Source organism: Myxine glutinosa, chromosome 5 (genome assembly GCF_964187855.1).
Source record: "Myxine glutinosa chromosome 5, kmMyxGlut1.1, whole genome shotgun sequence".
Classification (NCBI taxonomy): domain Eukaryota; kingdom Metazoa; phylum Chordata; class Myxini; order Myxiniformes; family Myxinidae; genus Myxine; species Myxine glutinosa.
The window spans coordinates 167,080,683-167,097,447 of record NC_136265.1 but is presented as its reverse complement, the minus strand read 5'-3'; the positions used below and the strand labels follow the sequence as shown (position 1 = coordinate 167,097,447).

Below are 16,765 nucleotides of genomic sequence, written 5' to 3'. Positions count from 1 at the left end.
CAAGCTATCTTATGTTAAACAGAATATGGCCATGGATTACGGTTTTATTATATCTCAAAAAAAGCTTTTGACTCCATACATCATGTTGTATTATGTGAAAATGTATCAATCAATTGGCTTAAGGATTTTGTCTTTGAAGTGGTTTTGTCACACAAACATCAGAGTCAAGATCAATGGTGTTTTTCACATGAAATAAATATTTTAAGAGGAATCCCTCAGGGATTAACTTTAGGCCCACTTTTGTTTTTGCTTTTTATAAATGCTGTTGAAAATGTGACCCGCATGGCCAGGTATGCCATGGCGTGGCATTGACGATAAGCTCTCAATGTATGCAAAAATACTCCAAGGCTCAGCGTCTCAAACAGCCTCTGACAGTGTAGCCTCGCACCAGCCTTCTCGTGGTGGGGTTGTTCTCATTAACGGGTGTAGAGGTGAAAGGCGAATAACTGGCACCTTAAACCCATTTGCTTTGGACAGATGGCACTCGTTTGCCTTGGTAGGCAGCTCATCTAGGAGAAGGAAACTCTGAATCTATATCTTGCAGTTCAGGTTTTGAAACAAAAGGCCTCTTAACCAAAGTTTTTGAAACCAAAGGTTTTAATGGGGTTAAGGCAGCAATTCAAGGAGGTGGAGGTGGGGAAAACTAAATTCTGGAGAAGTCAACCATGCTCGGTATGGTTGAGGGAAGAAGAGGAAGAGGCAGACGTAGTATGTGCTGGATGGATGCGGTAAAGGCTACTGAGCTGTCGCTGCCAGAGCTTAGAGAAGCAGCGCAGGTTCGGGATGTTTGGAGAAATCTGATCATGTATGTCACCAGAGTTGGACACATCTTTACGGAACGAGATAACTAGATAAGATTTTCAACATAGTTTGTACTAAGTTGTTATTGGACCCTGACCTACTCTACTGGTTCCCTGAAAGAATGTTGGTGAAATTGAGCACAAGCTTTCCAGTGATGTTGACTCTTTGAGCGCTTGGTTTGAAGACAGCATTTTATTGAATATTTCTTTGAAACTGAGGATACTTTATCTATATGTACTTTTTTTTCCTTTTTTTTTTTGTATATATTTTTACTTTTGCATATATTTTTGTATATATATATATTGTATATATTGTTACAATTGTTTTTGTATATATATATATATTGTATATATTGTACTGTATATATTGTTACATTTGTGGGGGGTAGGCAATACCATAGTCCAGGTAGAATTGCATAGGTAGTCTGCTCCGACTGTCGTAAAGAAGAAACCCTCATGTATCATAAGTAGGGATCCGGTAGACCGTATGTCGCAGAAGAGCGTATCTTCATTCCCATCATGAGGGGTGGGGTTATTTTAATTAGTTAGGGATTAATGGTAAACCCCCTGTATGTAATGGCCTCTGTTAATTTTCCTCTGTTCCTTATGACACACGCAGCACACACACCTAGCCAGGAAATCGCGCATTTATAACACTAAATAAAAACCAACCGGAAGCAGGACATTGAGCACTACCGCTGATAACACTGACCTGGTGAGCACACAGGCACCAGCAGGGCCATGAGGCCACGCCCTGAAAAGCAGTGATTGGTCTGGAATTTGGTTCAAGTAAGGACTGCTAAGATGGCACTCGCTGATAGGAGTCAACACGGAGACGTAGTGAGATGACATCAGAGGCTTGAGTATAAAAGAACACTCTGCCTGACATTTTCTTGCTCTTCTTCGTCCTCTTGAGTCCTGGCCTCAATAACGAACGGTCATGGCCAGACATTTTCCTCTTCTCTCTCCTCTCTTCTTTGTCCTCTTAAGTCCTGGCCTCAATAACAAATGGTCGTGTCCGGACATTTTCCTCTTCTTCTTGGCTCGTGGTTTCTCTCTCGGCTTGCTCTGATTTTCGGGATTTGACGGCGAACGGACAAAGTTCACGAGTTTTCGTCCTCTTGTCTTCTTGGCCCTCTTGACCTCATCGCATCTTCTGGCTTTGGCGGTGAACAGTCACGATTTGATATCTCGCTCTGCTTCGGGAGTTCACGGCGAGTGGTCGGAGTTCATAGTGCTCTTGCGCTGGGAGACGTGGGTGCTGGTGTGGAGCAGACGGCGAGTGGACGGGCGCGGCCTGCTCACTTTGGGCTCGGCGGCTGGAAGAGCGAGCTGTGCACCAAGGTCGTTCCCGCGCACAGACTTCGGTGCCAACGAGCGTATTTTCACGCGCAAGGACGCGGGGCCCGGGACGATTCCTGACGAGGTTCAAGAGCCAATTAGAGCGAAGTGCCACACAAACACATATTTATTTTCACAGTTATTTTTCCCATTGTTTGTATTTGAGTCTGTGTGGGGGCGCTCCAGTTCGGACTTTATTTTAACGTGCATCACTTGGTTACCGACATTTCTTTAATAAAGCCGGTATTTTTGTACAGTAAATCCTGTGTCGTTTGAGTTAATTTATCCAGGTGCGAAGACGTCGGGTGGAAACCGCCCAGGTACGTTTGTCATCCTCCTTTCCCTCGTGTGTAAATAATACCGTCATTTTTGGATTGAACGCCTTGGAGTAAAGCTGATTTGGTCGTCCGTGTCGCCCTGCGGTGTTCACTACAGGGTAGTCACACGACAATATTAAAGCAGAGTTGGGGAACCTTTCCTAGTCCAAGGGCTGTAATAGCTATTGCTAAACTTGGTGCGGGCTAGATATATGCTGTGTGATGTGTTAGTAATTTAAATATCACATATGCAGATAAGTAATGTAACTAATCATTCTTACTTTCTGACTTCTGACTAAAAAGGACAACACTCTGAGGCAACTTTCTATTTCATAATGCTCGCCATTATATCAACTTCGGCCAATGATGTAAAACTAATTCCTTTTTCTTTTTTACCGCTTTTTATCTCAAACTGTTCAGACTTTTTTTTAAGGCAATGGTAATACGAAATAATTCACATTCGTACTCGTTTTTATTTTGACCTATAATGTTGTACGCTGGCAACAATATGTATGAAGTAAGATACAGAGCACTTGTGCAGTTGTGAAGCCAGTCCTACCTGTCTTCTTCTTCACTTCCTGCCAATATGGATGCTATCGTATGTCGTGGTCAATATGTTTTTTGTACAACTTATGAGGATTAAAGAAGCTGTAACATTTCTTGGGAAGTAAATTTTGTGTGACTTTTAATAATCCAACATAATTCTTCTTCTTGTTGGTTTCATCTGTGCCATTAGGCGCACAGGGCTGCAAAGGAAGTTTCATTGGTTAGGCTGCTGGGGGTTACAACCTGGATGGGCCACCACTCCAACACAGGATACTCAAGTACAAGTGCAGGAATTTGGAATTTGTTCATGGTGCCGGCGATAGCTCACATTCTCTTTGCAAAGGACACCCTGAGGTCTTTAATGTCCACCAACGAATACTAGCAAACGAGACGCTCATTTTAACGTCCAGCCGAGGGACGAAGCACATATTTATGAACGACCCTGCATGTAAAACAACAGGATGGCAGTTTATAGCTGCTTCGAGATAAAATCTCAGGCTAGACAACTCTGAGGCAGGTCTCCGAGGCAAAGCAAGGTTTAAATATCTATACAGAGATTGTTTCTATTTAGATACACAAACTAAAAAATACTATTGTGCCATACGCTTATTTTCCCACATTTTCATTATGCTGCCACTTCTTGGTTTCATTTGCTGAGAAAGATTAATTGTCAATGATGATTTGGCCTTTCTTTAACACAATATAAGAGCAATTACATCGAATATTTCTGTGTATTTTGTGATCCTCTTCTGTTTTTTTCATGCTCTGTTCAGGCCTGCCTTTCTTCCAGACCCAAGCGATGGCTCCTTGTACACTTTGAGTGGGAAGTTGGGAAAAGGCTTAACAGTAAGGCCCATTGTCAATTTAGCCCAATAAACAGTTGTGCCAAACACTTGCCAATTCATGGATTTCCATTTTTTTTAATTTTTTACCTAACAATTCCTCTACTTAAATTTGATTGGTCAAGTTTTTTTTTATTCCTTCTGATCTTCCTTCCCCCAACACCAATATACAGACTGCAGCCAAGGTTACCTGGGTGGGTGCTTCATATAAATTAATTGATTTAAAGCTTTTGTTAATCCATTTTGTTTGCACACATTCTGAATTCACACTTTGTACATAAACAAGAGCCGCATGACGGAGGAAGGTTGACAAACTGATAAGAGTGGAGGAGAATGGGAATACTAGAAACATGCAAGCAAACCTCATTCGAGTGAGTAGATAAGGTTGCGGAGGGGGGCAGGTTTAGAAAGAGTATAAAAGTGTATGGAGAGAACATGACATACCAATGGTGCACCTGTGTCGAAAGGGCTGAAGGGAAGAGTTTGAAAGCACAGACTCAGGGAGACAATTCAACAGACTAGAAGAAAGGGGGACAAAGAATTTCAATAATATGGGCAACAAATAAGTTGATGAATGAATAAGCACAAATTACAGGGGCTTAAAAACTATAAAATACCTGGAGAAGGAGCTATACCAGATAAAGTTGACACAGAGAACTACAAGGCCAACAATATCTTTTGCGATGAAAGAGGGGAAGGTCTTGAGAGTTTTGGACACCATCAGCCTCTATGGGAGCAGGATATGATTAGGTGACATCATCTTGCAGAGGGAAGTCATACTGTATATCACAACAGATTAATACCTTATTCACCATTCCAAGCCGAGATCGGTCAAGAAAGAACTTACGACACAGTAAGCCAAGTCTAGCCCTGGAGGCCACATTGGACATGTGATCAGCTTACGACAAGTTCTGGCTAATTCTATGGCCAAGGAACTCAAATTGTACCTCAAAGGTGGGAATGGGAAATATCATGAGGTGCTTCCTCCAGTGAATCTGCAAGAAGTAAATGGTAAGATGTGCCAGGTGTCAATGTTGGAGGAAGGACAGAGTGAGAATGTTTGCTTGAATTCTCAACATTGAACACCCAAGCTCAATGTGGTTGACTAGTTTCTTATTTTTTACTTTGGCCTGCACAAAGCACCTCATGATCTCTCCCTTTCCTACCTCTGAGCTTTAATACACCTGCTGAGACCCTCTTTCCACCCTTCACCTGCATTTCCTCCCTCGTTCTGTGGTACATCTGTGCATTCTTATCCTATTGTTTTCCCTTTCGCCCCCATTTTGTCTGTTGACCCTTTGCCCTCTGTTAATGTACTCCTCCATATACACAACCTACCTGCTATGGGATGAGGAACCATTTGGCATAAGGTTATTTACATAGCAGCAGATTTTTCAAGAAAGCAGGGAAGTTGTTTATATTGACAATAAGACAATTCCCATGGCATGGCCTAAGAGATGCTGCCTTGCGATGCCTTCCAGAGTTCCAGAACAAGGAAGGGAGAAAATCTGCCAGATATTTGACAAGAGGGCCCTGAATAACTTTACTTTTCATTTTAAAACAAGATGTAGGTTCCGGAAGAGCGAGGTGACAGGATTAAAAGGCAATATATTAACAGCGGTGTAATGGGGTCACAGTTGGACAGAACAAACAAGGAAATGTACGAATAGGACAAGACAAGGGGGGAGAGGAAATGAAACCTGGTAACCTGCATGAGAGGGTTGATGGGGTTAATGAGGGTAAAACAATCGTGGGTAGGGATGGGGGGATGACACGAGACGGTGGTGCAATGCTAATGCTTGAAGCCCTGAAGTGAACAGTGCGATTGAACCGTCTTTGGAGGGCAGTTCCACAAACGGGAAAAAGAGGAACGAAAGAGTGGAGATGTGGTGTAAGCCTGGATTTTGGGAGTTTAAGCAGTAGGGGCTTACTGGAGGAATGTGTACATCTTGGAGTTGCTGAGGAGAGTCAGAGGACTGAGAGAATGTTGTTGTTAGAGAGTTTTGTGAGCAAGACTGGGTGGCTAGCCAGAATCTTAATCTTGGGAGATCCATATTGAGATTCTCCTGAGCTTTTCTTCGGGGTTCATTGTATCCATCTACTGCTAGGAAGGCAAAAAGAACAAACATGTCCATAGGATGATCTGCAGTGATCATCGACTCCTTACCTCACTTAATGAAGGCTGACCTATCTTCAGTTAAAGGGACATTATTATGAATAGTCGTTTGAGTTTGAGGAGGGCATTTGGAGTGTGGAACGGGGGAGGGGAGCACACAGGGGCGTGGGGGGCACCATCGTAATGAAGAGATATCCCTCCTAATGCACCATTTACTTACTTATTAATCTCTTTTGCTTTGGCACCATCAGACTGCTGCTTTGGGAACAACCGATTAATAGCTAATCCGATGTTTCCAAACTCTGCAGAAACTACCCTTCAGCATCCCAGAGCTTGTGCAAGCATCTCCGTGCAGGAGTTCTGATGGAATTTTGTACACAGGTAAAACCACATCCAACATATCATGGCTGCCTGAACAAGCCAAGTACAATAGTAACAGGCAATGCCATGTTTTATTGTTTTTGAGGATACTTTATAGCATTGGACTTGGAAATTCTGAAAAAAATGTATTGTTGGTTTTCTCAATATCGTTTCATACATATACCAGCGAGGTACCAGTGCTACGCACAGGTGGGGGTTCGAAAGCAAACAAACAATGAGGAAACGGTGAATGCTAAACCATGGAACCAATAAATTCCACATTCCTGTGCCAACTGTAGTCGAACCTCAAATATGGACAGCAGGTTCGTGAAGGACTTGCACGAAAAACGTGTCCAGTCTGAATGGTTCTTTACCCGGTCAATGGCGAATCTGCATATGGCGATCCGCGAATGTCACGGTTAGAAAGTAGAAACCATCACGTCATTTCCTCATTCATTTGAACTCAATATCTCTATTTTAATTCCAAACAGCATAACTCCAATCACAAATTAAATAGCATTAATATAAAAAATAAACGTTTACCAACATTCGTGACATAAACAATATTTAAATCCGTGCTGGCGTTCATCCGGATATAGAGCAGTTCTGTACGGTTGGAAATTCAAAATCATAATTGTATTCACTCAATTCCAAATAGCATCATTCCAATCATAAATTAATACCATAATGAAATACTGTGTTAAATGACGATTGTTTTGAGATATTATAAAACCAGCTCATAATCGTCATGTGTTCACTTCCGGATTCGGAGCAGCTCGGTATCGAGTCAATTTCAAAATCATAATTTTATTGAGGAACTTATGAAACCTTCTACCTACCTTACAACATCCGCTGGGACCCCAAACAAAACGTTCCACAGGAGGTTTGGTGGGGCTGGCCCCAAAACTGAGGAAGTAGTTTGGGGACGAACAGACAGACAGACAGGCACTCCTGTTTTATAATATAGATTTATATTATAGGCCATTATATAAAAAATATTTATTGATTGCTGTAAATAAATGACATCTTAAACACACATGGAATAGATAGAACTACATAAGTATGTAATGCTGCAAATTAACCTAATTTGTATCCTTGTATGATTTGTATAATTTGTTTTTATTTATGAAATAGTCATTGAGTAAGATGATGGGGGCAAGATCCCGACCTCCCTTTATATATACAATACTAGTAATACCCATTCACTCTGGGTACCCCCAGCATGTACAATTGTACATGCAACATGTGGTGGAGATTGGCTCAGCCTTGTTTTTTCTATGATTTTCAGATGTGAAAATCAATGATACACAAACACACACACAACAGGAGAAAACAAAACCACATGTTTGAGAGTAACCCAAAGAGATTGTGCCATGAATTAGAGAAACAAAAGGAGAATGTGTCAAATCCCCCTGAAAAAGAAAAGCTGGAAAAATTCTGGAAAGGAATTTTTGAAGATCAGAAAGAACATAACATATAAGCGGAATTGGATCCTAAACCTGGAAAAGAAGAAACAATATCTCAAGGGAATTCCCCCATGGTTATTGATGAAGAAAAAAAAAATAGAAAACAACTTTAAAATCCCAGGCCCAGATGGATTTACAAATTTCTGGCTAAAATAACTTGATACTTTCCATAATCACCTAATACAACAAGGAGGTTTAGAGGCAGAACAAAAGGGATGTAAGAGAGGTTGTTTTGGAACAATTGGCCACCTACTACTGAACAAGGCCACACTTGAAAATTGCAAAATGCAAAGAACCAAACTGTCCACCGCCTCTATAGACTATAAGGAAGCTTTCGACAGGGTCCCACATTCGTGGATGATAAAATCCATGCAAATATACAAAATCAATCCCCAAATAATCAGACAGATTGAAAAAGCAATGAAGCTCTGGAATAAATACCACATTGATATTACAACACTTAGAAGGAAATATCGAAATACCAGATGTAAAGATACAGCGTGGAATCTTCCAGGGAGACAGTCTTTCCCCCTTTCTGTTTTGTCTGGCTCTGGACCCACTAAGTAACCTCATCAATGAACAAGGACACGGATACACCCTAACAACCAATAGAAAAACATCCAAATAAATAGGAAAGGTAACAAATCTACTGTGCATGGATGATTTAAAGCTCTTCTCGCCAAATGACAAAAAATTGACAGAACAACTAAAACTAGTAAAACGGTTCTCCAATGCATATTCAAATGGAATTTGGACTAGACAAGTGTGCCAAATGCACATTTGTACATTGTAAACCAACAAAACAGACAACATAAAAATTTACCTTGAAACAACAATACAGCAGTTAGAAAACAAAGCATCATACAAACACCTCAGAGTAGAAGAGGGCCACCAAATATGTCACAAACAATCGCCAAAGAATACCTACATAGAACGAAGCTGATCCTGAAAACGTACCTCTCCTCAAGAAACAAAATCAAAGACATAAACCAGCTCGCAGTACCAGTGTTCCAATATAGCTGCGGAATAATAAACGGGCCCCAATGAGAAATCACCAAGTTAAACATCAAAACAAGAAAACTCCTTACCATCCACAAAATGTTTTACAAAAACCAATGCATCCTGAGAATGTACCTGCCAGGACGAGAGGGAGGGAGCGGCCTGATGGAACTCAACCAGGTGCACAGAGTGTTGGGTGGAGGACTAACTTAGTATGTCAAATGCTCAACAGACTATCGAATGCAATTTGAAGACAAACATGAACATAACAAACCTGAAAAAGTATACCTAACTCACCTTGCAAAGAGTTTCGAAAAACAGGTGTGAATAGAAGATGCCGCACCGGAAAATGAAACGGAAACAAATACAGCCCCAACAATTGCAAAAAAGACAAAATAAATATATTTTAAAAATATCAAGAATCATACACCAACAACTGGGAGAATGACAAAAGAGCAGGAAAATATAAAAAAGAACTGGACAGAGTGGGGATAGACAAAGAAGGCTCATTGGAATGGCGAAGAAGAGGTCAGCTCAAATGGGACGGCAAACAAATCATAATAAATGCCCAAGATGAAGGACACACCAATGGATTTAAAAAGATGGCGGGACTGAGCCAGACAGACAAGTGTAGATTCTAAATCAAGAAAATGACCAAATACCAAGACCACAAAAATTAAGTGAAAAGATCCTGGAAGCTGAGCAGCACCGAAATTGTACCAGTAATTATTGGAGCAACGGGAATGATAAAGAAGAACCTCACAGAGATCTTAAAAACCATTCCTGGGAATATTACAACAAAGAAACTGCAGTTGGTAGCTGTCCAAGGTTCGGTGACGATTATCAAAAGAACCCTTGGAACAAAATTTTGACAATAAGAAAACTTCATAAACTGGTCCATGAATCATGATCCCTTTCTGAAACGGAGGTGGAAACTTCGAGACCTGGGAGGACTCCGTTCTACCTTCTGAAACCTGCATATGGAGATAACAACCAATGACACACACACACAAACATACATCCTATTTGATATACAGGGTGTCCCATAAGTCTGGAACAATAGGGCAAATAAGAAATTGATGATTTTTTCATTTAAGAATGATTTTTTTCGTTTCTTCTATGGGTCCATGATGTCGCTGATTAAGGAAGAACACATCCAGGTAATCCTGCTCATAGGAAATCAGTCATAAGGAGGTTGCTGAGGAATTCAACAGATCCAGACTTATGGGATGATTCCAGACTTATGGGACACCCTGTACAGTAGTATAATTTCCTCCTCTGCCCTTGTTGTATAATTTACTCAACATTTTATATTTCAAAATTCCCACTATAACATCAGTCAGGAAGCCGTTTGGTATGGATGTCAGATTGTATGCAGGGGAAAGGGGTTCTTGCCACTCCTTACTCTAATATATTATGAAACTGGCATTATAAACAAACCTCATCTGTTGAATGTCAGAGCAAAAAGTCTCACAAACATGGACTGGGCCTCAAGGCCACACTGCCAAAGTTTGAGAGTTTGGGTTTGACCATGTTGCATATTTACAGAATTTCTGGTCTATAAACCCTATGGCAGCCTCCATGAAACTCTGTAAATTTAATTTTATTTATTTATTTTATTTTTTGCCTGTTTGAAGCTGCAACTGTTTGAATGTTTACTTTTTGAATGTTTGAATGTTTTGTTTTGAATGTTTTTTTGAATTTGAATTTGAATATTTGAAATTTGAATTCAATTTGTTTTGAAATTGTTTGAATGTTTGAAAATGCTGCAACTGTTTGAAGATCGCGTCAGGTTTTCTCTTATAGCTCCTCTGGCCAAGAATTATTAGTGACGTGGATCATCATATGGGGTCTACCTTTGTTTTATAGTCCCTAGTCCTCATCTTCTACAAATAAGACTATTGTGTGTTTTACTTCTTAAACTCAGTTTTCTGTGCCAAAGCTCGATTTGTATTTTTATTCTTTGCGAGAAACCTGCTCCCGCGTGTGATGCAACAGGGCGCAAGGTTGATGTGTGGTTTGTGGTTGATCCAGCAACTGGCGAGAAGCTGCAAACGTTAACCACAACCTTTACAGCCGACGTCTGCCCATCATCTCCTCTCCTGTACATTGGCCGTACCGGTAAGACTGAGCGGGTCAAGCCGACGCTGTTTCCCCTACAATTTCATCCTCGGGATGTTGGTGGCCGCGATGGGTGTGGGGAACGTTTTGTGTAAGAAACCGTCTGGGTTTGTTGTTTTATGCAGTACAAGAATTTAACAAACTGGCCAAAGCCAGATAAATGTTGCCGTCCCGAGAAGATATATCTCTCTCTCCCTATCCCATTGCTTGGGATATCAATCGGCGCAGGCCAAAGGGCGGCCATCGCCGAACGTAGAGGGTGTTAAGTACGTGGAGGTGAATGCAGCCGCTCGTGGTTCATAAAACATTCCTGGGTTTCTGCAATCGGCCTTTCTAACCACTTCCCTACCTAACTAGTGGCTGATCATGCAAACACAGATTGAGGAATTTCAAAACTGCATTCCAGTGGTGAAGTGATAAACTATTTGTGTTGTTACCAAACATTACAATGTGCAAAGTTATCATGGAGTGAGGCCATTGTGGGGGATTTATGAGAGCAAGTGGGTAAAGGGAACGACGCCTGCCGCCCATAGATACAGGATGCCAAAATCTTCCTTAAATGTTCATCCGAGAGTCTGGGATGAAAAGCTTTTGCCATTTGTAAATGTGTATTTACTTTAGGGGCCTTTTTGAGCACTTCTTGATTGATTTTCAAAGGATTCTGACCTTCCGTTACAGAATACACCATCACAATGTTCGACACCAAGACGAGAGAGCTCCGCTGGAATGCGACGTATTACGACTACTCGGCCTCTATTCAGGATGTGCAGGCGGAAAATAGTACGTCATCAAAAATTTGGGACTATACGGATGATGTCCGATGATTCGCCGTGTATTTATTTTCTGCCATTTGAATGGCCATTAGCGGGATGGCAATAACATCCACTCTGATAGATGGTGAACTCCACGATGCACCATCCACTGTGCTTTGTGAACTTAGGGAGTGGTGCATCGTGAAGCACGTCATTATCCAGAGCGGACACCAAGTTGGATTTTCCACTTGCAGTCTGGATGCTATATTTTTTTTACAAATAATTCGATGAAATGGTATATTTTGAAAGAGTAGTTTTTTGGGCCTGTCCCTATGTTGTAAGTCCAATAATCCATGGGTGAGTATAAGGATATCTATGACAATTGCCATGCATGTTTCTGTGTCCGAGATTCAATCCTAGATGGGTTTCCACTCCACCGCAGGTTGCTGGCTTATACTGGGCAGGAATTTTGTGTTTTCCCCAGGCTGCTGACACACAATGGCTGACTCTGGAAAATGACCCAAAGCTATATGTACCATTCGTACAGTGAATATTAGCAAACAAGCCATAGCAAGGGAATTTTTTGGAATTCATTTGAAAAGAGTAGACCATTGCATGCCTGATTGCATTTGGTGGCCCTCAAGGTCATCAACTTTTGTTAGAGCCTTTGCTGCACTGTGGTACAGTTACGCTACGCCAATGAAGGCGGATGAAGGTTGTGCTTTAACCTATGTTTGTCTGTGAACAGGATATCTCATAAAGCTATGAATGGATTTGAACGAAACGTTTGTGGACTGGTTGGGTGTTTGACAAGAACGAATTGATTCGATTTTGGTGAAGATCCGAATCCGGATCCGATGATTTTTGTAAATTTAATAATTGATTCTTCACCATTGAGTGTGAGGGCCAAAAACGATATACAGCATGATATTTCAAAATCCTGGTGTTGGCTTAGCGGTTAGGGTGCCGGCTTGGGATCCTAGGATCATGGGTTCTAAATCCCGGTCGATCGCTGAATTAACACCAGGGGGGTTGACTCAGCCTGTCATCCTTCCGAGATCGGCAAATTGAGTACCAGCTTGCTGGGATGAATGATCACGGTGTGTACCCAGATTTAGAATAGGTACACCGTATCCCTGCGCATCGTAAGAGCGTGACCAAGGGTTGGCGTCAGGAAGGGCATCCGGCCATAAAAACATTGCCTCAAACATGGAACCATGATTGTCATGGGGCCCGCAAGGCTAACCCCCGCTCGAGCGGGGAAAATGGCCTTAAAACGATCATTCATTCATTCATTCATTTCAAAAGGTTGTGAACAACTTATGACAAAACCTCGTGGATGAGTTGGCTAGGCGACGAGAACACGAAAAGTAGATTTTGGTTCAGGTCCGAATCCAGATCCAGTCTATCAGTGGGATACAAAACGTTAACTGTTAAGTCTGGTGGAGGTTTGCGCTCTACCGAGTGATGGCCTAGTTACCTTCGCAAAAGCGGAAGGTTATGTTTTGATCGCTGTGTATTTATTTGTATGTCTGTGTGTGTGTGTGTATGTTATTCACATAACTCAAAAAGTATTCAACCGAATTGCATGAAATTTGGTGGGATGATTGGTTATTATACGGGACACATTTGATTAGATTTTGGGAGCAATCGGGTCAAAGGTCAAGGTCAAGGTCACGAAAAGGTCAAAATCGTATTTTTGTTGTTCTGTTCCCTACACTCCCATGCCAAGTACAGAACAGTAGCTGCGGCGAAGGTATGCGCTCTACCGAGTGCCCGTTCTAGTTGTATCTGTATTGGTCATTCAATTCATGCTTTGACTTCAAATGGCAACATTATTGATGCATTGATGTGGTAAATAAACGGGGTGCCTTGTGGTTGTGCAGGGTTGGGCCACTTTGTATCAAGTGGTGATGGACTTGTCGTGACCATCGAAACAGAAAGCGGGGATGTGCTGTGGGCCCGGGACTACGGCTCCCCGGCTGTGGGCCTATATATCTGGCAGCGGCAGGGCCTACACAAAGTGCCTCGCACGGCCGTCGCTACGGAGACGCTCCGCTACTTGGCCTTCGTGTCTGGTGGGGCAGGCCGCATCACACACTGGAAGTATCCATTTCCACAGCAGGGAGCATCAAACACCAAACTAATGTGTGTGGATATTATTTCTTTATCATTACCTCATCTTGTACAAATTGATTTCCTCTTTACTCCACTTCAGACTTTCTTCTGCCGTTCATTTCTTTCTGTCTTCTGGGGTTTTTAAAAAATTAAAATTTTTTTTTTTTTTAAGATTATGACATCACATCCTGATCGTATGTGATGTCATCCGATGTCTTCCGATTTCAAATTTCATGCATTTTCACCCTGCGTTTCACAGGCCAACACTGTACGTAGGAAAGCATTCCACAAGTCTGTACGCTTTGCCTTCGCTGGTGCATGAGGGAGTACCAGTTGCGGTAAGCTGACAAGTTGATTGATTAACGGCAAAATTATTATTATTATTATTATTATTATTATTATTATTATTATCAGGGAATCATCGGTTCTCGAGCAGAGCCACATCCGCTGCCATTGAATCATCAATATCAAATCAAACCAGACTCGGTGGGAGTTCTGCTCTGAGTCAGGGAGTTCGGCGGTTCTTACCCCGACATAATTGAACCCTGACAGGGTTGTAGCATAGTTGTGCTGCTAATACGGTATGTTAGCGCAGTAACATTTTTACCCTCGCCAGAGGAGACGGTATTGCATGTGAGTCCGTTTGTTACTTGGCAAAAAAATAAAATATTTTTGGACAAGTATGTTGCTCACTCCGGTTTGTGTGTTTGTTTGTTTGTCTGTCCGCTCACTTATACTTGCCTACAGGTCACAATTTTAAACCGATCTTCACGAAACGTCACTAAATGGTAGAGTTCGTGGTCCGACAAAATCCTATATATTTTTGGGGTCAAAAGATCAACATAGGCCAAAGGTCAACCACTTTTTCCAAATTTCTAAAATTTTTAATTTTCATCCGATTGACCCGAAATTTGAATAAGATATACATATAGACTAACTGAATTCAACCACCAGCTATTTTTGAGATCAGCAAAAGCCAAAAGGTCAACATAGGCCAAAGGTCAACAACCATTTCAAATTTCTAAAATCCTCAATTTTCATCGATTGACTTGAAATTTGAAAAGGATTTACATATCGGCTAACTGAATTCAACCACCAATTATTTTTGAGATCAGCATAGGCCAAAAGGTCAACATAGGCCAAAGGTCAACCCCTTTTTTTCAAATGTCTAAAATCCTCAATTTTCATCCGATTGACTTGAAATTTGAATGGGATTTACATATCAGCAAACTGAATTCAACCACCAACTATTTTTGAGATCGACATCGGCCAAAAGAACAACATAGGCCAAAAGTTAACAACAATTTCAAATTTCTAAAATCCTCAATTTTCATACGATTCACTTGAAATTTGAATGGGATATGCACATCAGTTAACTGAATTCAACGATCAGCTATTTTTGAGATCAGCATAGGCCAAAAGGTCAACATAGGCAAAAGGTCAACCAATTTTTTCAGATTTCTAAAATCCTCAATTTTCATCCGATTGACTTGAAATTTGATTAGGATTTACATATCGGCTTACTCAATTCAACCACCAACTATTTTCGAGATCAGCGTAGGCCAAAAGGTCAACGCAGGCCAAAGGTCAACCACTTTTTTTTAATTTCTAAAATCCTCAATTTTCATCCGATTGACTTGAAATCTGAATAGGATATGCATATCAGCTTACTTAACCCAACCACCATCTATTTTTGAGGTCAACATTGGCCAAAAGGTCAACATAGGCCAAATTTCAAAAATTGTCAATTTTCTCAGATTAACTTTAGCTTTGAAGACGATTTGCATATCAGGTCATTGAATTCAACGACAAATTATTTTTGAGGTCAAAAGGATGCTCTACTGAGCGGCATTCCACTTTGTACTGTTTTGCCAAGTCTCGCTCTATGAGTGATTTTTCATATTGTTACTTGTCAAAAAAAAAAAAAAATTTTTGCAAGTATGTTCGTCACTTCGGTTTGTGTGTTTGTGCGTTTGTGTTTGTTTGTTTGTCTGTCCGCTCACTTATACTTGCCTACAGGTCACAATTTTAAACCGATCTTCACGAAACATCAAATGGTAGAGTTCGTGGTCCGACAAAATCCTATATATTTTTGGGGTCAAAAGGTCAACATAGGCCAAAGGTCAACCACTTTTTCCAAATTTCTAAAAATTTTCATTTTCATCCGATTGACCCGAAATTTGAATAAGATATACATATCGACGAACTGAATTCAACCACCAGCTATTTTTGAGATCAGCAAAAGCCAAAAGGTCAACATAGGCCAAAGGTCAACAACCATTTCAAATTTCTAAAATCCTCAATTTTCATCGATTGACTTGAAATTTGAAAAGGATTTACATATCGGCTAACTGAATTCAACCACCAACTATTTTTGAGATCAGCATAGGCCAAATGGTCAACATAGGCCAAAGGTCAACAACCATTTCAAATTTCTAAAATCCTCAATTTTCATCCGATTGACTTGAAATTTGAAAAGGATTTACATATCGGCTAACTGAATTCAACCACCAACTATTTTTGAGATCAGCATAGGCCAAAATGTCAACATAGGCCAAAGGTCAACCACTTTTTTTCAAATGTCTAAAATCCTCAATTTTCATCCGATTGACTTGAAATTTGAATGGGATTTACATATCAGCAAACTGAATTCAATCACCAACTATTTTTGAGATCGACATCGGCCAAAAGAACAACATAGGCCAAAAGTTAACAACAATTTCAAATTTCTAAAATCCTCAATTTTCATACGATTCACTTGAAATTTGAATGGGATATGCACATCAGTTAACTGAATTCAACGATCAGCTATTTTTGAGATCAGCATAGGCCAAAAGGTCAACATAGGCAAAAGGTCAACCAATTTTTTCAGATTTCTAAAATCCTCAATTTTCATCCGATTGACTTGAAATTTGAAAAGGATTTTCATATCACCTTACTGAAAGCAACAACCAATAATGTTTGAGGTCAACATAGGCCAAAAGGTC

At 40.8% G+C, this 16,765-nt stretch overlaps 1 protein-coding gene across 2 annotated transcripts in view; it reads left to right on the top strand.

Moving 5' to 3' along the window:
* The window catches only part of LOC137426769 (serine/threonine-protein kinase/endoribonuclease IRE1), a 102,968-nt gene that overhangs the window by 21,347 nt on the left and 64,856 nt on the right, over nucleotides 1-16,765 (top strand). For both annotated transcript variants that reach the window (XM_068115634.2, XM_068115635.2), the window contains exons 4-9: nucleotides 3,778-3,850; nucleotides 6,271-6,343; nucleotides 10,786-10,908; nucleotides 11,587-11,688; nucleotides 13,547-13,808; nucleotides 14,038-14,116. In XM_068115634.2, the coding sequence (XP_067971735.2) occupies nucleotides 3,778-3,850; nucleotides 6,271-6,343; nucleotides 10,786-10,908; nucleotides 11,587-11,688; nucleotides 13,547-13,808; nucleotides 14,038-14,116 (712 nt within the window). The remainder of the gene's footprint in view (nucleotides 1-3,777; nucleotides 3,851-6,270; nucleotides 6,344-10,785; nucleotides 10,909-11,586; nucleotides 11,689-13,546; nucleotides 13,809-14,037; nucleotides 14,117-16,765) is intronic.